The sequence below is a fragment of the Nerophis lumbriciformis genome, linkage group LG25 (assembly GCF_033978685.3).
Source record: "Nerophis lumbriciformis linkage group LG25, RoL_Nlum_v2.1, whole genome shotgun sequence".
Taxonomy (NCBI): Eukaryota; Metazoa; Chordata; class Actinopteri; order Syngnathiformes; family Syngnathidae; genus Nerophis; species Nerophis lumbriciformis.
The window spans coordinates 1,083,289-1,105,939 of NC_084572.2; the positions used below are offsets into that span (position 1 = coordinate 1,083,289).

Genomic DNA, 22,651 nt, shown 5'->3' on the forward strand with positions numbered 1-22,651 from the left:
TGAACAGGCATGTCAAACGCGCCTCTCAGAGCGAAACAGTGTTTTAGTTTAGGAATTTACAACGCAGATACAAATGACACATTCATGATTTTGTGTAATGATGACAATGTATACTCACGCGGACGATTGACTAGTTGATGGTGATGGCAAGAACGCTGTCGGGTGTTTTCTTTTCAAATGTTCCTTCATAGCCGTTGTGCTGCTATGATAGGCCATTTCCGCTCGACACAGTGTGCATACAACAACTGTCAAGTGTTTTGCTTTTTTCGCTGTGCTTATCCCACACTTGAAGGGATGTACCAATGCTGAATGTGGCTTCTGGATTTCACTCAAAAGACCAGACCGTAGTTACTTTTTCCTTTTATTTTCCTTTAGTTTGCAACAGTTTTTCCAACCAAGAAACAGCTTCTTTTTTCTTCTTTAGTCTTTTTAGCAGTCTTTAGCAGTGTTAGTAGACTTTAGTTTCTTTAGCTGTCATTAGCTGTCTTTAGTAGCCTTTAGTAGCCTTTAGTAGCCTTTAGCTTCTTTAGTAGCCTTTAGCTTCTTTAGTAGGTGAAAAACCTTTAAGGACAAAACACCACAAGATTAACATGCTGTAAAAAATCAATCAATTATCAATCCCATAATTTACAACTATTAATTAGGCTATCAAACTCTTAACCATTAAACAAGTGCAAGAAAATGGACACATCTTTTCCCTTTAAGTTAAAACAGATTTTAAATAAATTGTCTCAACATAAATGCACCAAGATACATATAAAATACATTTAACACCAGAAACACAATAGATAAATGCAACAGAAAACCCAATATGCAAATACATAAATACCTAACCAATTAACCACCTATTTAGATACATATTTAAAATCCATATTCAATATAAATATATTATTAATTTAGCAGTGAAACACTCAATCTTAAACGCTGTCTACTGGTAGAAAAATGCCCCTTTTTCTACGCCCTCACCAACACAGTTAAATCCAACACTTTAAATTGAGCGACTTCACCCTCCTGATGAAGCAAACTGCTCCAACATTTATCAAACTAAGCAAAGAATATCAACACTAAACAACAGTTACATAACACACTGTGTGTATTTAGCCTCCAGACTAAGCACGCTACATGCACACAACCCCCCCCCCCCCCTCCCATCTCACCAGCGCAACAGGTGCGCCACACCCACGAAGAGAAATATTAAATCTTACATACTTTTGGCACAACTCTGGGTTATCTGTAATGAACTAAACCTTTTTCCACTCTGCGCTGGCGTCTTTTGTACTCCTTGATTTGACACAGCGGTCTAATTACCGGGCTCGCGCACCAGCAGATGAGACAGGAGCGCGCCGCGTTATACCTGCGCGCGAACGTAAACTGATCGGCTCTGATTTTATAAGCCGACTGGCCGAAATAATGCCGAATTATATACATTTGTTTATTGAAATACTCCCACACTTTTGACGACTTTTGGCGTGCTTTTTTTCCCTCGCTCGCATCATCTGCTTTGCGCTCCGCCATGACGGCAGTGTGACGTAAATATGCGACGCGTCGAAGCATAAAAACGACGTCGACGTATTTACGTAACCGATGACGTCGACTACGTCGACGCGTCGTTTCAGCCTTAGTCCTGTATCTCCTGCCCGAGGGCAGCAGTTCAAAAAGTTTATGTCTGGGGTGAGATGGGTCCCTTATGATGTTTTGGGCCTTTATTTTTTATGCATAAGCAAGCTTGTTACATGAGGCCCCTGGTGCACACGTCCTAAAAGTCTTTTATTCCCAACAGATGCAGAAATGTTGAAGATGAAGACGCTGTTGGAGTCGCTGATGGCCGCCAACGACGAGAAGGTGCGGCGCTCGAAAGCCGTCTTTTAACGATACGGCGCTGACGCCTTTTATCCGCAGGAGCGACGGATGGGAGAGTTGGAGACCACACAGGCAGAGAAAGTGGAGGAGAAGGTGAAAGGTCAGCAGTTGCTGTCACAGCGTGTCCCAATACTTTCGTCCGCCTAGTGATTTTTCCCCAAACGTGTGCCCTCAGAGACGCCAAAGGAAGACGACTACCATGACATTCCAGATGATCCCTCACTTCCTGGTGGCGTCACGCTATGCGAGACAGGAAGGATCTCGGCGGAGGTAAACAGAAGCTCTCCGCTTCCTCAAAACATCCAGTCTTGTTTTGAAAGCCAGACCGCAAAGATTGTTGGGCTTAAAAATGGTAAATATTCCACTAATCCTGTTTTCCTCCCCACTTGGCTGCAGTCCAACCCGTGCATCGCAGCGCTGGACGAGATGAAGCAACTGGAGCGAGAGCGCCAGCTGCTGGCATCAGAGAGGTATTACTCCAGCAGGAAGGTCCACAGCATTGTGTGGAAATCAAATCAAACATAAAATACTAATGTAAGAAAAAATTGAAAAAAGGTGTAATTACAACAATCTTACATTTTGATACTACTACTAATAATTATAATATTGATAACAATATTAATACACTTTGTCACATTTGAGTCAAAACTAACACAAAGTTGTGTTTTTAGATAGATAATAATAATAATGTCTGTTTTAGTAAAGCTGTCAAATAATAAAAACAATTAAATCTCATTTACCACACTTTAAAATGTTGAGTTAATCACGATTAATCGCAGGTTAATACGAACCAGCATCATTTAAATTACTTTAAGAAAGAGCCCGATTTGGACATAAATGCAAATATCATAGAGGAGCTTTTTTTTTTTTTTTTCCCCCAACTTTTTTTATTGGCATTTTCAAATAGACAGAAAAAAGTGCAAGTCGAAACAGTACAATTTTAAAGTCAGTAAATGATTCACACCCTTTCCCTTAAAACCCAAACCACCCACCCACCCTCCCACTAACGAGGGACAAATGGCACAATTATGTAACAAGTAAGACGACAAAGACAGACACATTCTCACACACACACACACACACATGAGGCCAGAGACAGACAGATATATGTAAAAAATATACATATATAATAATAATAATAATAAAATAAAATAAAATTTTTATAATAATAAGTAGTAAGTCGGAAACGTTTCCAGTGAGGGTTGGACTCCGCCAAGGCTGCCCTTTGTCACCCATTCTGTTCATAACTTTTATGGACAGAATTTCTAGGCGCTGTCAAGGCGTTGAGGGGATCTGGTTTGGTGGCTGCAGGATTAGGTCTCTGCTTTTTGCAGATGATGTGGTCCTGATGGCTTCATCTGGCCAGGATCTTCAGCTCTCACTGGATCGGTTCGCAGCCGAGTGTGAAGCGACTGGGATGAGAATCAGCACCTCCAAGTCCGAGTCCATGGTTCTCGCCCGGAAAAGGGTGGAGTGCCATCTCCGGGTTGGGGAGGAGATCTTGCCCCAAGTGGAGGAGTTCAAGTACCTCGGAGTCTTGTTCACGAGTGGGGGAAGAGTGGATCGTGAGATCGACAGGCGGATCGGTGCGGCGTCTTCAGTAATGCGGACGCTGTATCGATCCGTTGTGGTGAAGAAGGAGCTGAGCCGGAAGGCAAAGCTCTCAATTTACCGGTCAATCTACGTTCCCATCCTCACCTATGGTCATGAGCTTTGGGTTATGACCGAAAGGACAAGATCACGGGTACAAGCGGCTGAAATGAGTTTCCTCCGCCGGGTGGCGGGGCTCTCCCTTAGAGATAGGGTGAGAAGCTCTGTCATTCGGGGGGAGCTCAAAGTAAAGCCGCTGCTCCTCCACATGGAGAGGAGCCAGATGAGGTGGTTCGGGCATCTGGTCAGGATGCCACCCGAACACCTCCCTAGGGAGGTGTTTAGGGCACGTCCCACCGGTAGGAGGCCGCGGGGAAGACCCAGGACACGTTGGGAATACCATGTCTCCCGGCTGGCCTGGGAACGCCTCGGGGTCCCACAGGAAGAGCTGGACGAAGTGGCTGGGGAGAGGGAAGTCTGGGCTTCCCTGCTTAGGCTGCTGCCCCCGCGACCCGACCTCGGATAAGCGGAAGAAGATGGATGGATGGATGGATGGATAATAATAATAATATATAATAAAATAAAAATAGAATAAAATAATACTAATAAATAAAAGGGAGATTATTCCTCATCTGCGTCTGGGCATAAGTCAAGAGAGTTGACATACAACAAAAAAGGACTCCATGAGCTTTCAAACGCTTGAACCGAGCCTTTTAGCGAAAACCTAAGTTTTTCCAGTTTTAGATTGTAGAGAACCTCTCTAATCCAACGGCCGTGTGATGGAGGGCGAGTCAGCTTCCAATTAAACAAGATCAATCGCCTGGCCAGCAAGGTCGTAAAAGCAACAGCGCGTTTTAGTGGTACCGGGCACATGTTATCGGGGCATACGCCAAAAATGGCTGATAATGGGTTGGGAGGAAAGTTTTGACCGTATGCTTTTCCGATTGTGTCAAAAATGTCCTCTCAAAAGGAACATAGTTTAGAGCAGGACCAGAACATATGGACATGATCAGCCGGAGATTGTTTGCATCTATTGCAGGTATTGCTAACAGTGGGGTAGATTTTGGATAGTTTTGAATTAGTGTAGTGAATTTTATGGATTACTTTGCATTGGATGAGACTATGACGGGCACATATTGAGGAGGAGTGAACCAGTTTCAGGGCCGAGTTCCAGTGTTGATCGGATATGTTGGTATTAAGATCGCTCTCCCACGAGGCTCTTATCACTGATATAGAGTTTGGAGCAACTGAACTTAAGGAGGTATATAACACGGAGATACATTTTTTTATGATTAGGGCTCAAAGATAACAATGCATCTATAAGAGTTTCCGGAGGACGATTTGGAAAGTGTGGGAACTGCTTCTTTACGAAGTCCCTCGCCTGAAAGTACGGGAAGGTTTAAATAATTGGTTTTTAAGTAGCGGGGTCAATATAGATGGGCCCTGAGAACCCAAGTGTTTTCGTAGCTGGTTCCATATTTTAATGGAGATTGATACGATGGTATTTGCGCCTTCAAGTTTAAATGGGAAAGGGAGTGATGAGCATAAGCAAGAATGTAATGAGGAGTGTGGGATTGCCGTTTCAAGGGATACCCAGGCCGGGAGGGTCTGAGAGCCTCCATCCATCCAGTATAGGAGTTTCTGTACATTAGCCACCCAATAGTATTGTCTGAAATTGGGGAGAGCAAGCCCTCCTTCAGATTTGGGAGATTGTAGGACAGACTTGCGGATTCGAGCCAATCCGGCCCCCCATAAAAATTTAGATATTGATTTGTCTACCGTATTTTCCGCACCATAAGCCGCCCTGGGTTATAAGCCGCGCCTTCAATGAACGGCATATTTCAAAACTTTGTCCACCTATAAGCCGCCCCGTGTTATAAGCCGCATCTAACTGCGCTAAAGGAATGTCAAAAAAACAGTCAGATAGGTCAGTCAAACTTTAATAATATATTAAAAACCAGCGTGATGTGGGCGCGCATGGAGTCGTATATCAACATGGACGGAGCTGCGTGAAAAAAGCCACCCGGCCTCTTCGCGTAAACTTACCTTAACCACTCGCTCATCTTTTCTTCATCCATCCCTTCGAGTTAGCTTTTATGATGACGCCGGCTGGAAAGGTCTCTTTTGGCAAGGTCTTCCTTTTGAATATCACCATGGGTGGAAGTTTCTGGCCATTAGCATGGCAAGCTAGAACCACAGTGAAGGATGACTTCTCATTCCCTGTGGTGCGAATATTCACCGTACGTGCTCCCGTTGTATCCACAGTGCGGTTCACAGGAATATCAAAAGTCAGTGGAACCTCGTCCATGTTGATAATGTTCTCTGGCCGGATCTTTTTTTCAGCTATCTTGTTTTTACAATATGCACGGAAAGTAGCCAGCTTTTCTTGAAAGTCTTTAGGCAGTTGCTGTGAAATAGTAGTCCGTGTGCGGATGGAGAGATTGCGTCTTTTCATGAACCGGAAACCTGTCGCTTAGTAGGAGCCATTTTGTGGTCTTTACAGATGTAAACACACAAAGGAAATGAAACGTAATATCCGCGCGCTTCTTCTTCTTCTTCTACGCGGGCGGGTGGTTGCTTACAGTAGAAGAAGAAGCGCTTCCTGTTCTATGGGGGCGGGTGCTTACCTTGGCGGTTGCTTGCGTAGAAGAAGAAGCACTTCCTCTTCTACGGGGAAAAAAGATGGCGGCTGTTTACCGTAGTTGCGAGACCGAAACTTTATGAAAATGAATCTTAATATTAATCCATATATAAAGCGCACCGGGTTATAAGCCGCACTGTCAGCTTTTGAGTAAATTTGTGGTTTTTAGGTGCGGCTAATAGTGCGGAAAATACGGTAATTTATCGAAAAATGATTTAGTAATAAATATGGGGATATGTTGAAAAAGGTAAAGGAATTTAGGCAGAGTGATCATCTTGATCAGATTGATCCGGCCAGCGAGAGATAATGGTAAAACAGACCAGCGGGCAAAGTTCTTCTCCATTTTTTCAATTAGAGGTAAAAAATTTGCCCGGAGCATATCAGACATAGCCGGAGTAATAAGGATCCCCAAGTAATGAATCCCGTCATGTGCCCATTTGAATGCCGCTAGAGATCGTGGTGACTGTTTAGCTAAGGAATTAATCAAAAACAGCTCACTTTTTTGGTAGTTAAGTTTGTAACCAGAGTGTGTGCCAAACCGCTCCAAAATGTCAAATATTACCAGGAGTGAGCTAGCAGGGTCCGAGATGTACAGGAGCAGGTCATCCGCGTCAAGCGAGACTTTGTGCAACGTGTCCGACCGGGTGATACCTTTAAAGGCCGCCTCAGCGCGCAGCCAAAGAGCAAGGGGTTCTATATAGAGGAGCATTTTTAAATGTTTTACAAAGCCCAGAACCAGTGAAGTTGGCACCTTGTTTAATTCGTGAATAAAAAGAGAATACATCCATCCATCCATTTCCTACCGCTTGTCCCTCAATACAATGATTTGCAAATCGTTTCCAACTTATATTCAATTGAATAGACTGCAAAGACAAGATATTTAATATTCCATATTGAATGAGAAACGTATATTTTTTTTGCAAATAATCATGAACTTAGAATTTAATGTCTAACACATTGCAAAAAAGTTGTCACAGGGGCATTTTTACCACTGTGTTACATGGCCTTTCCTTTTAACAACACTCAGTAAACGTTTGGGAACTGAGGAGACACATTTTTGAAGTGGAATTCTTTCCCATTCTTGCTTGATGTACAGCTTAAGTTGTTCAACAGTCCGGGGGTCTCCCTTCTGCTATTTTAGGCTTCATAATGCGCCACACATTTTCAATGGGAGACAGGTCTGGACTACAGGCAGGCCAGTCTAGTACCCGCACTCTTTTACTATGAAGCCACGTTGATGTAACACGTGGCTTGGCATTATATTGCTAAAATAAGCAGGGGCGTCCATGGTAACGTTGCTTGAATGACAGCATATGTTGCTCCAAAACCTGTATGTACCTTTCAGCATTAATGGTGCCTTCACAGATGTGTAAGTTACCCATGTCTTGGGCACTAATACACCCCCATACCATCACAGATGCTGCCTTTTACACTTTGCGCCTATAACAATCCGGTTGGTTCTTTTCCTCTTTGGTCCGGAGGACACGACGTCCACATATTCCAAAAACAATTTGAAATGTGGACTCGTCAGACCACAGAACACTTTTCCACTTTGCATCAGTCCATCTTAGATGAGCTCGGGGCCCAGCGAAGCCGGCGGCGTTTCCGGGTGTTGTTGATAAATGGCTTTCGCTTTGCACAGTAGAGTTTTAACTTACACTTACAGATGTAGCAACGAACTGTAGTTACTGAAAGTGGTTTTCTGAAGCGTTCCTGAGCCCATGTGGTGATATCCTTAACACACTGACGTCGCTTTTTGATGCAGTACCGCCTGAGGGATCGAAGGTCCGTAATGTCGCTTACGTGCAGTGATTTCTCCAGATTCCTTGAACCTTTTGATGATATTACAGAGCGTAGATGGTGAAATCCCTAAATTCCCAGCAATATCTGGTTGAGAAATGTTGTTCTTAAACAATTTGCTCAGGCATTTGTTGACAAAGTGGTGACCCTCGCCCCATCCTTGTTTGTGAATGACTGAGCATTTCATGGAATCCACTTTTATACCCAATCATGGCACCCACCTGTTCCCAATTAGCCTGTTCACCTGTGGGATGTTCCAAATAAGTGTTTGATGAGCATTCCTCAACTTTCTCAGTCTTTTTTGCCACTTCTGCCAGCTTTTTTGAAACATGTTGCAGGCATCAAATTCCAAATGAGCTAATATTTGCAAACAATAACAAAGTTTGTCAGTGTGAACATGACATATCTTGTCTTTGCAGTCTATTCAATTGAATATAAGTTGAAAAGGATTTGTTGTATTCTGTTTTTATTTACCATTTACACAACGTGACAACTTCACTGCTTTTGGGGGTTTGTACTTGAATGCATGTAATTGGTAAGAGTTTTATCTAAAGTTGTTTCAGGCTGTGTTTGGAAGTGAAATGTACAGTCAAAATAAACAGTGTGATTAATCTGCATTCATGCGCGATTAATGCAATATTTAATCGGATTACTTAATAGTTTTAACGCCCTTTTTTAGCATTATTTTTTACAAAAATTTAAAATATCAAATTGACGACCGCATGCTTTGACCTTTATGTGTGTGGTTCTTGGTGGAAAAAGTTTGGACAACCAACTGTTAAAAAAAAAAAAAAAAAAAAAAAGATTGTAGCTTAAATAATAAGTGTTAGATGGCGCTATGGTCAGAAGGAAAAGAGTGCGGCTATAAAGCCAACAGAGGGCGCTGTCTCACGAGTCAATTTACTCAACATTTTCCAGCAGGAAGACACTTTGACAAGACTTTGTAAATGTACAAAATTGTAAACTCTATGCTGTCTTTGCTTCTTAGGTCATGTTGTACAAGTAACAACAAAAGACAGCAAACGGGAAAATAAAGCAGAAATACTTTAAAAAATATATATATACAGGTAAAAGCCAGTAAATTAGAATATTTTGAAAAACTTGATTTATTTCAGTAATTGCATTCAAAAGGTGTAACTTGTACAGAAATACCATGGTCTGTAAACCAGGCACGGGTAGATTTTGCGCTGTGTGCAGGCGCCAAGTCCTGTTGGAACTTGAAATCTCCATCTCCATAGAGCAGGTCAGCAGCAGGAAGCATGAAGTGCTCTAAAACTTGCTGGTAGACGGCTGCGTTGACCCTGGATCTCAGGAAACAGAGTGGACCGACACCAGCAGATGACATGGCACCCCAAACCATCACCCAACCATGCAAATTTTGCATTTCCTTTGGAAATGGAGGTCCCAGAGTCTGGAGGAAGACAGGAGAGGCACAGGATCCACGTTGCCTGAAGTCTAGTGTAATGTTTCCACCATCAGTGATGGTTTGGGGTGCCATGTCATCTGCTGGTGTCGGTCCACTCTGTTTCCTGAGATCCAGGGTCAACGCAGCCGTCTACCAGCAAGTTTTAGAGCACTTCATGCTTCCTGCTGCTGACCTGCTCTATGGAGATGGAGATTTCAAGTTCCAACAGGACTTGGCGCCTGCACACAGCGCAAAATCTACCCGTGCCTGGTTTACGGACCATGGTATTTCTGTTCTAAATTGGCCCGCCAACTCCCCTGACCTTAGCCCCATAGAAAATCTGTGGGGTATTGTGAAAAGGAAGATGCAGAATGCCAGACCCAAAAACGCAGAAGAGTTGAAGGCCACTATCAGAGCAACCTGGGCTCTCATAACACCTGAGCAGTGCCAGAAACTCATCGACTCCATGCCACGCCGCATTAACGCAGTAATTGAGGCAAAAGGAGCTCCAACCAAGTATTGAGTATTGTACATGCTCATATTTTTCATTTTCATACTTTTCAGTTGGCCAACATTTCTAAAAATCCCTTTTTTGTATTAGCCTTAAGTAATATTCTAATTTTGTGACACACGGAATTTTGGATTTTCATTTGTTGCCACTTCAAATCATCAAAATTAAATGAAATAAACATTTGAATGCATCAGTCTGTGTGCAATGAATAAATATAATGTACAAGTTACACCTTTTGAATGCAATTACTGAAATAAATCAAGTTTTTCAAAATATTCTAATTTACTGGCTTTTACCTGTATATAATGTTGATACTTATACGGAATATCATCAGAAAGATTTGCCTTTATGCACAATGTTTTTTAGTCATTTTACAAAATGAAATGAAATATAAAAAAGTATCAGTGTGTCCTTTTGATACTTCCGTATCTGGAAAAAGTTTGGTCAAATGTGTCAAAATGTGTTTTGTGAGGTGAAGTGTTCTAAAAGTACTCATTTTATTATGGTTGTGTCCATTATTTGTGGCTTTTTCGCCATTCTTGGAACGTGACCTAGAACATAACTGTAGGATTTACTGTATTCTGCTGAAGTCCAAATGTGACTGTAGCTGTCATTTCAGACCACCAGATGGCGCCACAGACAGCTGCAATGTGCAGGTAAGAACAGCTTTTCTCTGTGACGTCACTGCTTGTACAAAGGGAGTATGGACAACTAAACGAAAGACGAAAAAAAATATATATATATATATATATATATGCATCAAATGATCAATTAAATCTTAGAAAAGGGTTAACAGTACAAAAGCCCTTAAATTAATATATTTTTGGAGAAATTTAAAGTGATTTACATGTGCTTTTTTTGTATTTTGTATCTTATCAATCAATCAATCAATGTTTATTTATATAGCCCTAAATCACAAGTGTCACAACGACATCCTCGGTACAGAGGATTTTTTATTCGTTTAATTTTATATTTATGTTAGCATTCTGTTTGTATTTACTTTTAATTTTCCTTCCCTGACATGTTTTGTTAAAGACAATAACTGCTCAACCTGGTGAATGTTGACAATTATGTTGAAAGTGCCTTGCCTTTTGTTCTGAACATGTTTATGTACAATAAAAAATAAAGGTTATTAGTTTCTCCAAAAAAATAAATAAATAAACAAAAGGCGCCATCTTTGCTACCAAAGATGTGCCTGGAAGCTTGTGTTACGGCCGTTTTGACGTTAGTTTTTCTCACAAAACAAATCACAATAATATAGTATATAGTTCTGAACATATTCCAGCTCGTAAACTTACAATAAAACAGGCTTTTATTTATTAAAAGTAGAATTTTGCTCCATTCCTGCGGTGTTTGGTGACCAGCAGGCACTCTAACACGCACATGGCGGAGCAAGAAACATTAAAAAAATACACAAAACGACCCAAAAAAATTACTTTTTACCCTCATTTTTGCTCAAATCTTTAGCTTTGGACCAACACTCACAGACAATTTATGACTTTTCCTCATATTTCTGCACAACAACTCAGATATGGTAACACTGGCGAGAAGTAGAGAATATGCAGAGATTTTTTATCCAGAACCTATTTTGCTGTATTCATTAACTTATTTCTTTATGTTGTATTTAGGGTTGTACAGTATACCGGTACTAGTACCGTATTTTCCGCACCATAAGGCGCCCTGGGTTAAAAGCCGCGCCTTCAATGAACGGCATATTTCAAAACTTTGTCCACCTATAAGCCGCCCCGTGTTGTAAGCCGCATCTAACTGCACTAAAGGAATGTCAAAAAAACAGTCAAATAGGTCAGTCAAACTTTAATAATATATTAAAACCAGCGTGATGTGGGCGCGCATGGAGTCGTATATCAACATGGACGGAGCTGCGTGAAAAAAGCCACCCGGCCTCTTCGCGTAAACTTAAACTTACCTTAACCACTCGCTCATCTTTTCTTCATCCATCCCTTCGAGTTAGCTTTTATGATGACGCCGGCTGGAAAGGTCTCTTTTGACAAGGTCTTCCTTTTGAATATCACCATGGGTGGAAGTTTCTGGCCATTAGCATGGCAAGCTAGAACCACAGTGAAGGATGACTTCTCATTCCCTGTGGTGCGAATATTCACCGTACGTGCTCCCGTTGTATCCACAGTGCGGTTCACAGGAATATCAGTTGCTGTGAAATAGTAATCCGTGTGCGGATGGAGAGATTGCGTCTTTTCATGAACCGGATCCCTGTCGCTTTGTAGGAGCCATTTTGTGGTCTTTACAGATGTAAACACACAAAGGAAATGATAATATCCGTGCGCTTTTTCTTCTTCTACGCGGGCGGGTGGTTGCTTACAGTAGAAGAAGAAGCGCTTCCTGTTCTATGGGGGCGGGTGCTTACATTGGCGGTTGCTTGCTTAGAAGAAGAAGCGCTTCCTGTTCTACCGGGAAAAAAGATGGCGGCTGTTTACCGAAGTTGCGAGACCGAAACTTTATGAAAATGAATCTTAATATTAATCCATATATAAAGCGCACCGGGTTATAAGGCGCACTGTCAGCTTTTGAGAAAATTTGTGGTTTTTAGGTGCGCCTTATAGTGCGGAAAATACGGTATAGTATTGCGGTACTAATGAATCAAAAAGGTACTATACTCTGTTTGAAGAGCACCGGTTCGCCATTTATTTTTTTTTTTTTACAGTCATGATATTGCTGGTTTTACGAGCAGAGGAGCATGTTCGGCAGCGCGCACACAGAGTACTTACAAGCAGACACAGTGTGTAGACAGAAAAGGGGGAACGATCGCATTTTGGCTTAAAAAGTAAAGATAAAGGTGAAGTTATAACACTGAAACACCCTCAGGAAGAGGTGCTTTAAGACATTTCTAGCTAGTTAGCGGCTAATGTCCATCCGCAGTGTTTTAGCTACTTCTAAATCACTAATCCTCGTCTCCATGGCGACACATAAGTACAATAGTGTATCAAGTCAATACCACTATGATTACATCGGTATTTTTATCGTCACAAAATCTTTTTTCTTTTTAAAAAAAATTCATAATATATTCATAAACTCAGGAAATACGTCCCTGGACACATGAGAACTTAAATTATGACCAATGTATCATCCTGTAACTACTTGGTATTGGATTTGTGGTATCATCCAAAACTAATGTCAAGTATCAAAGAAGAGAAGAAGAAGTGATTATTACATTTGAACAGAAGTGTAGATAGAACATGTTAGCAGATATTAACAGTAAATGAACAAGTAGATTAATAATCAAATTTTACAGCTTGTCCTTAATAATGTGTACAAAATAATAGGTGTAGAAATGACACAATATGTTACTGCATACGACTAATTAGGAGTCTTTGTTTGTTTACTTACTACTAAAAGACAAGTTATATATGTTTCATGTACCCTAAGATAAATGCCATTTTTTGTGTGGTCACCTTTATTTAAAAAAGTATCGAAATACATTTTGGTATTGGTAGAATGGAATAGAATAGAATAGAAAGTACTTTATTGATCCCTGGGGGAAATTCAGCACCACAGTTTGCTCACAATAAACACTTTTTTTTATTTTTTTACATGTGAATAACATAAATACAGTCTATTATACAGCATTATTCACATGTGAATAATATAAATACTGTCTGTTATACAGCATTATTCACATGTGAATAATATAAATACAGTCTATTATACAGCATTATTCACATGTGAATAATATAAATACAGTCTATTATACAGCATTATTCACATGTGAATAATATAAATACAGTCTATTATACAGCATTATTCACATGTGAATAACATAAATACAGTCTATTATACAGCATTATTCACATGGGAATAATATAAATACAGTCTATTATACAGCATTATTCACATGAGAATAATATAGATACAGTCTATTATACAGCATTATTCACATGGAATAATATAAATACAGTCTATTATACAGCATTATTCACATGTGAATAATATAAATACAGTCTATTATACAGCATTATTCAAATGTGAATAATATAAATACAGTCTATTATACAGCATTATTCACATGTGAATAATATAAATACAGTCTATTATACAGCATTATTCACATGTGAATAATATAGTCTATTACACAGCATTATTCACATGTGAATAATGTAAATACAGTCTATTATACAGCATTATTCACATGTGAATAATATAAATACAGTCTATTATACAGCATTATTCACATGTGAATAATATAAATACAGTCTATTATACAGCATTATTCACATGTGAATAATATAAATACAGTCTGTTATACAGCATTATTCACATGTGAATAATATAAATACTGTCTATTATACAGCATTATTCACATGTGAATAATATAAATACAGTCTGTTATACAGCATTATTCACATGTGAATAATATAAATACTGTCTATTATACAGCATTATTCACATGTGAATAATATAAATACAGTCTATTATACAGCATAATTCACATGTGAATAATATAAATACAGTCTATTATACAGCATTATTCACATGTGAATAATATAAATACAGTCTATTATAAAGCATTATTCACATGTGAGTAATATAAATACAGTCTATTATACATTTAAGTACAGTCAAAAAGGAATAGTGGTAACCCTAATTTTTTTATATTAGATTTCAAGTTAATTTTATCTCTAAAAATGTGTTGTTTTTTTTACAATGTCTACTCAGTCTATTTTTATTTGTATTTGACTTTCTCTTGGGCTGTTAACGAATTTGCATTATTTTAGTTTTACTGAGATTCGAAGAGTCTGTTTTTGTCAAACCATCTCTTAAATGTATTCATTTCTTCCGTTTTTATTCGTATTACCTTCTGTGTGTGGTGTGTTTACCTGGCACTTGACCTTGTAGTCGGTGGCTCTCCACTTCCTCTCCTTCACTTCCCAAACGTGTCTTCTTTCCGGATTGCGGGGAAAGCGACGTAAAAAAAACCTTCCACAATTCTCGCGGGTGGAGCTGCTCTGTGCTGCACAACAGGGCATTTTTGGAATAGTGCAAAAACTAACGAGGAAGAATCACAAACACATAGGATCAGCTCAAGGTTAGTAGCAGTAATGGCGCTCTGTAGTCATGTGAGTACCTTTTTGACCAATCATTGAGGAGATGGCCATACTCTCTTTGTACACGACTCTGTCACTGCTGGACTTTGTCTGACCCCTAGTGGTAGGAAAGTAAAACTGCACCCATGTTGAGATGTCTTATTGGCTTCCTCTCAAAGGCCAAACCCAAACCAGGAGCTTCTGCTTCAAACGGCACGAGTGATAACGCTTTCGGGACCAAGAGGGTCCGCGCGTCGTTTGGCCGCGGCTTCTTGAAGCTGCGCGGGGGCAAGCAGACCAGGAGCACCCCGAACCTGAACCTGGGCAAGTCCAACCTTCTCCTGTTCCATGCAACGTCAGCACTAACGCGGTGAAGGTGTGTTGCAGCCGAGGCGCAGCGGAAAGGAGCAGAACACCTGGACTTGGCGGCCGCGGCTCCACCAGAGACCAAGAAGAAGTCCAAGGGCTTAAGGAAGTTCTTGGGCAGGTACCGAGTCCGCCGCGTCCTGCACGCTGACACATGCTGGGTTATTTTGACAACCCAATTTATGAGTTGCGAGTGTTGGGTTCAATTTTGGACTCATTTTTATGAAGAGCAACCCATTTTTTGGGTTATAAGGGAGTTATTTGAACTACATTTCCCAGTTTTCAAAACTATGAACCATTTTTGGGTTGTTTTTCAATGAGTAACCCATTTTTGTGTAAAAGGCTTTTTTTTATTAAAAAGGTACTTTTTTCTTGAAGAGAATTTTATTAAAGATTAATCTCACTAAGATTATTTACAATCACACATGAGAATATTTGAGCATGCTGTATAGAATTACTATGACCATACACAGCAATTCTTGTAAGAAAATGTCACTCATATCTTGCTTTTCAGTATATTTGAATGGAAAAAATATATTTTTGATCAGCAGTAGGACAAACCAGCAGTAAAATGTATCATTTTTAACCAACTATTGGGTCAAGGAGTGCTAAATTGCCCAACCCAATAGTTGGGTTTGGAATAACCCAACATTGTAGTGAGCAGAACTCAGCTTTTGTATTAAATAGATTCAACCCATTAGTTGGGTTATGAATCAACCAACATTGAGTTAGCATAACTCAACTTTTGTGTTAAATACATTCAACCCATTAGTTGGGTTATGAATCAATCAACATTGAGTTATAATAACTTAACTTTTGGGTTCAATAATTCAACCCAATAGTTGGGTTATGAATCAACCAACATTGAGTTATAATAACTTAACTTTTGGGTTCAATAATTCAACCCAATAGTTGGGTTATGAATCAATCAACATTGAGTTAGAATAACTTAACTTTTGGGTTCAATAATTCAACCCAATAGTTGGGTTATGAATCAACCAACATTGAGTTAGCATAACTCAACTTTTGTGTTAATAAATACATTCAACCCAGAAGTTGGGTTATGAATCAACCAACATTGAGTTAGCATAACTCAACTTTTGGGTTAAATATATTCAACCCAATAGTTGGGTTACGAATCAACCTACATTGAGTTAGAATAACTCAACTTTTGGGTTAAATAATTCAACCCATTAGTTGGGTTACGAATCAACCAACATTGAGTTAGAATAACTCAACTTTTGGGTTAAATAATTCAACCCAATAGTTGGGTTATGAATCAATCAACATTGAGTTATAATAACTTAACTTTTGGGTTCAATAATTCAACCCATTAGTTGGGTTATGAATCAACCAACATTGAGTTAGCATAACTCAACTTTTGGGTTGAATACATTCAACCCATTAGTTGGGTTATGAATCAACCAACATTGAGTTAGAATAACTCAACTTTTGGGTTAAATAATTCAATCCAATAGTTGGGTTATGAATCAACCAACATTGAGTTAGCATAAGTCAACTTTTGTGTTTATATACGTTCAACCCATTAGTTGGGTTATGAATCAACCAACATTGAGTTAGAATAACTCAAATTTTGGGTTAAATAATTCAATCCAATAGTTGGGTTATGAATCAATCAACATTGAGTTAGAATAACTCAACTTTTGTGTTAAATACATTCAACCCAGAAGTTGGGTTATGAATCAACCAACATTGAGTTAGCATAACTCAACTTTTGTGTTAAATACATTCAACCCAGAAGTTGGGTTATGAATCAACCAACATTGAGTTAGCATAACTCAACTTTTGGGTTAAATAATCCAACCCATTAGTTGGGTTATGAATCAACCAACATTGAGTTAGCATAAGTCAACTTTTGTGTTTATATACGTTCAACCCATTAGTTGGGTTATGAATCAACCAACATTGAGTTATAATAACTTTACTTTTGGGTTCAATAATTCAACCCGATAGTTGGGTTATGAATCAACCAACATTGAGTTAGAATAACTCAACTTTTGGGTTAAATACATTCAAACCAATAGTTGGGTTATGAATCAACCAACATTGAGTTAGCATAACTCAACTTTTGGGTTAAATACATTCAACCCAGAAGTTGGGTTATGAATGAACCAACATTGAGTTAGCATAACTCAACTTTTGGGTTAAATACACTCAACTCAGTTGGGTTATGAATCAACCAACATTGAGTTAGCATAACTCAACTTTTGAGTTAAATATATTCAACCCAATAGTTGGGTTACGAATCAACCTACATTGAGTTAGAATAACTCAACTTTTGGGTTAAATAATTCACCCCATTAGTTGGGTTACGAATCAACCAACATTGAGTTAGAATAACTCAACTTTTGGGTTAAATAATTCAACCCAATAGTTGGGTTATGAATCAACCAACATTGAGTTAGAATAACTACAATTTTTGGTTAAATAATTCCACCCAATAGTTGGGTTATGAATCAACCAACATTGAGTTAGCATAACTCAACTTTTGGGTTAAATGCACTCAACTCATTAGTTGGGTTATGAATCAACCAACATTGAGTTAGAATAACTCAACTTTTGGGTTAAATAATTCAACCCATTAGTTGGGTTATGAATCAACCAACATTGAGTTAGAATAACTCAACTTTTGGGTTAAATAATTCAACCCAATAGTTGGGTTATGAATCAACCAACATTGAGTTAGAATAACTCAACTTTTGGGTTAAATAATTCAACCCATTAGTTGGGTTATGAATCAACCAACATTGACTTTGAATAACTCAACTTCTGTGTTAAATAATTCAACCCAATAGTGGGTTATGAATCAACCAACATTGAGTTAGAATAACTCAACTTTTGGGTTAAATAATTCAACCCATTTGTTGGGTTATGAATCAACCAACATTGAGTTAGAATAACTCAACTTTTGGGTTATAAATAAACCAACATTGAGTTAGAATAACTCAACTTTTGGGTTAAATACATTCAACCCATTAGTTGGGTTATGAATCAACCAACATTGAGTTAGAATAACTCAACTTTTGGGTTAAATAATTCAACCCATTTGTTGGGTTATGAATCAACCAACATTGAGTTAGAATAACTCAACTTTTGGGTTATAAATAAACCAACATTGAGTTAGAATAACTCAACTTTTGGGTTAAATACATTCAACCCATTAGTTGGGTTATGAATCAACCAACATTGAGTTAGAATAACTCAACTTTTGGGTTAAATAATTCAACCCAATAGTTGGGTTATAAATAAACCAACATTGAGTTAGAATAACTCAACTTTTGGGTTAAATAATTCAACCCAATAGTTGGGTTATAAATAAAGCAACATTGAGTTAGAATAATTCACATTTTTGGTTAAATAATTCAAAGCGAAAGTTGGGTTAAAAAAATTAAGCCAAAATGTTGAGATCAAATAACTCAAATAAGGGGTGTCCTTTTTGAACTAGCAGTTGGGTTCTTTTTGAACCCAACATTTGTTTAGTGTGGCGATCCTAGCTTGCCTTGATGTTTTGGCTCTGGTCCTCAGGCTGAAGAGGAGCCACTCCACCTCCTTGAACCTGGACGACGCTAACGAGATGGAGTTCAGTCGAGGCGGCGTCCGAGCCACCGCCGGCCCCCGTCTGGGTTGGTCCCGCGAATCCAAAACCAAGTAGGTGGGAGAGGTTCAGACGAGAAGCTGAAGTCCTAACTGAGAGGGTCCCACTTCCTGCCAGTGCTGCAGATGTCCCCTTCTCGCGCTGGACCAGAGACCACGTCTGCGAGTGGCTTCACCAACAAGGCCTCAGCTTGTACGTTGCACCGGCTCACAACTGGATCCGGTCCGGACAGACCCTCCTGCGGGCGTCCCAACACGACCTGGAGAAGGTATGTGGTTCTCGTGCCTCACTGGCCCCGGTGTGACTCTGGTCCTCCTCAGGAGCTCGGCATGAAGCAGCCGCTCCACAGGAAGAAGCTCCGGCTGGCCCTGCAGGCTCTGGACTCCCAGGACCACCTCAAAGGCCAACTGGACCACAACTGGGTGACCCGTGAGTACCTGGCAACACCTGCACCATGGCGGGACGTCAGACTGACGCCTGGCTCTGTTTCAGGCTGGCTGGACGACATCGGCCTGCCGCAGTACAAAAGCCACTTTGACGAGGCCCGAGTGGACGGAAGGATGCTGGACTGCATGACGGTGGTGAGAAAACACAACAATCTCAATCTAAATGTGCACAAAGGGAGCGAAACCCTCAGAAAGAGGTTTTATTGTGAAAATATAGATAGATATGAACTTTATTAATCCCTTGGGGAGGTTCCCTCAAGGAAATTCTAAATGTTGAGTGTGCAGGGAAATAGGTTTTATTGTGAAGGAAGTAAGATTTTATATAGTAACAAGGTCAGATGTGCAGGAAAATACGTTTTAATGTGAAAAGGTCAAATGTACAGGAAAATAGGTTTTATTGTGAAAAGGTCAAATGTACAGGAAAATAGGTTTTATTGTGAAAAGGTAGGATGCGCAGAAAAATACTTTCTAATGTGAAAAGGTCAAATATGCATGAAAAGAGGTTTTATTGTGAAAAGGTCAAATGTACAGGAAAATAGGTTTTATTGTGAAAAGGTCAAATGTACAGGAAAATAGGTTTTATTGTGAAAAGGTAGGATGCACAGAAAAATACTTTCTAATGTGAAAAGGTCAAATATGCATGAAAAGAGGTTTTATTGTGAAAAGGTCAAATGTACAGGAAAATAGGTTTTATTGTGAAAAGGTCAAATGTACAGGAAAATAGGTTTTATTGTGAAAAGGTAGGATGCACAGAAAAATACTTTCTAATGTGAAAAGGTCAAATATGCATGAAAAGAGGTTTTATTGTGAAAAGGTCAAATGTACAGGAAAATAGCTTTTATTGTGAAAAGGTCAAATGTACAGGAAAATAGGTTTTATTGTGAAAAGGTAGGATGCGCAGAAAAATACTTTCTAATGTGAAAAGGTCAAATATGCATGAAAAGAGGTTTTATTGTGAAAAGGTCAAATGTACAGGAAAATAGGTTTTATTGTGAAAAGGTCAAATGTACAGGAAAATAGGTTTTATTGTGAAAAGGTAGGATGCACAGAAAAATACTTTCTAATGTGAAAGGTCAAATATGCATGAAAAGAGGTTTTATTGTGAAAAGGTCAAATGTACAGGAAAATAGGTTTTATTGTGAAAAGGTCAAATGTACAGGAAAATAGGTTTTATTGTGAAAAGGTAGGATGCACAGAAAAATACTTTCTAATGTGAAAAGGTCAAATATGCATGAAAAGAGGTTTTATTGTGAAAAGGTCAAATGTACAGGAAAATAGCTTTTATTGTGAAAAGGTCAAATGTACAGGAAAATAGGTTTTATTGTGAAAAGGTAGGATGCGCAGAAAAATACTTTCTAATGTGAAAAGGTCAAATATGCATGAAAAGAGGTTTTATTGTGAAAAGGTCAAATGTACAGGAAAATAGGTTTTATTGTGAAAAGGTCAAATGTACAGGAAAATAGGTTTTATTGTGAAAAGGTCAAATGTACAGGAAAATATGTTCTATTACGAAAAGGGAAATGTGCAGGGAAAGCCATTTTGTTGTGAAAAGGTTTGCATGTGCTGGAATTTGTTTTATTTTGAAAGGGTTGTATAAGTAGAAAAAAAAATGTTATTGTGAAAAACGTAAGATGTGCAGGAAAATATGTTTTAATGTGAAAAAGTCAAATGTACAGGAAAAGGTTTTATTGTGAAAAGGTAGGATGTGCAGGTCATTGTTTTATTACGAAAAGTGAAATGTGCAGGTAAAGCCATTTTGTTGTGAAAAGCTTCCATGTGCTGGAAATTGTTTTATTTTGAAAAGGTAGAATGTGTAGGAAAATACATTTTATAGTGAAACAGTCAAATGTGCAAGATTTGACATTTTATTGTGAAAATGTCAACTATGCAGGAAAATAGTTTTAATTGTGAAAAGGTTCATGTGCTGCAAAATGGGTTTTATTTTGAAAAAAAAAGGTCAGATGTGCAGGAAAATAAGTTTTTAATGTGAAAAGGTCAAATATGCAGGAAAAGAGGTTGTATTGTGAAAAGGTCAAATGTACAGGAAAAGAGGTTGTATTGTGAAAAGGTCAAATGTACAGGAAAATAAGTTTTATTGTGAAAAGGTCAAATGTACAGGAAAATAGGTTTTATTGTGAAAAGGTTGTATGTGCAGGTAAATATGTTCTATTACGAAAAGGGAAATGTGCAGGGAAAGCCATTTTGTTGTGAAAAGGTTTGCATGTGCTGGAATTTGTTTTATTTTGAAAGGGTTGTATGTGTAGGAAAATAAATGTTATTGTGAAAAACGTAAGATGTGCAGGAAAATATGTTTTAATGTGAAAAAGTCAAATGTACAGGAAAAGGTTTTATTGTGAAAAGGTAGGATGTGCAGGTCATTGTTTTATTACGAAAAGTGAAATGTGCAGGTAAAGCCATTTTGTTGTGAAAAGCTTCCATGTGCTGGAAATTGTTTTATTTTGAAAAGGTAGAATGTGTAGGAAAATACATTTTATAGTGAAACAGTCAAATGTGCAAGATTAGACATTTTATTGTGAAAATGTCAACTATGCAGGAAAATAGTTTTAATTGTGAAAAGGTTGATGTGCTGCAAAATGGGTTTTATTTTGAAAAAAAAAGGTCAGATGTGCAGGAAAATAAGTTTTTAATGTGAAAAGGTCAAATATGCAGGAAAAGAGGTTTTATTGTGAAAAGGTCAAATGTACAGGAAAAGAGGTTTTATTGTGAAAAGGTCAAATGTACAGGAAAATAAGTTTTATTGTGAAAAGGTCAAATGTACAGGAAAATAGGTTTTATTGTGAAAAGGTTGTATGTGCAGGTAAATATGTTCTATTACGAAAAGGGAAATGTGCAGGGAAAGCCATTTTGTTGTGAAAAGGTTTGCATGTGCTGGAATTTGTTTTATTTTGAAAGGGTTGTATGTGTAGGAAAATAAATGTTATTGTGAAAAACGTAAGATGTGCAGGAAAATATGTTTTAATGTGAAAAAGTCAAATGTACAGGAAAAGGTTTTATTGTGAAAAGGTAGGATGTGCAGGTCATTGTTTTATTACGAAAAGTGAAATGTGCAGGTAAAGCCATTTTGTTGTGAAAAGCTTCCATGTGCTGGAAATTGTTTTATTTTGAAAAGGTAGAATGTGTAGGAAAATACATTTTATAGTGAAACAGTCAAATGTGCAAGATTAGACATTTTATTGTGAAAATGTCAACTATGCAGGAAAATAGTTTTAATTGTGAAAAGGTTGATGTGCTGCAAAATGGGTTTTATTTTGAAAAAAAAAGGTCAGATGTGCAGGAAAATAAGTTTTTAATGTGAAAAGGTCAAATATGCAGGAAAAGAGGTTTTATTGTGAAAAGGT

At 38.6% G+C, this 22,651-nt stretch overlaps 1 protein-coding gene across 1 annotated transcript in view; it reads left to right on the forward strand.

The window, feature by feature from the left end:
* Positions 1 to 22,651, forward strand: part of LOC133621496 (liprin-beta-1-like) — a 91,443-nt gene that overhangs the window by 48,119 nt on the left and 20,673 nt on the right. The window contains exons 9-19 of the mRNA XM_061983547.1: positions 1,781 to 1,842; positions 1,900 to 1,960; positions 2,036 to 2,130; positions 2,257 to 2,330; positions 10,427 to 10,463; positions 15,044 to 15,188; positions 15,252 to 15,351; positions 18,777 to 18,899; positions 18,964 to 19,114; positions 19,167 to 19,275; positions 19,339 to 19,427. Of these exons, the coding sequence (XP_061839531.1) occupies positions 1,781 to 1,842; positions 1,900 to 1,960; positions 2,036 to 2,130; positions 2,257 to 2,330; positions 10,427 to 10,463; positions 15,044 to 15,188; positions 15,252 to 15,351; positions 18,777 to 18,899; positions 18,964 to 19,114; positions 19,167 to 19,275; positions 19,339 to 19,427 (1,046 nt within the window). The remainder of the gene's footprint in view (positions 1 to 1,780; positions 1,843 to 1,899; positions 1,961 to 2,035; positions 2,131 to 2,256; positions 2,331 to 10,426; positions 10,464 to 15,043; positions 15,189 to 15,251; positions 15,352 to 18,776; positions 18,900 to 18,963; positions 19,115 to 19,166; positions 19,276 to 19,338; positions 19,428 to 22,651) is intronic.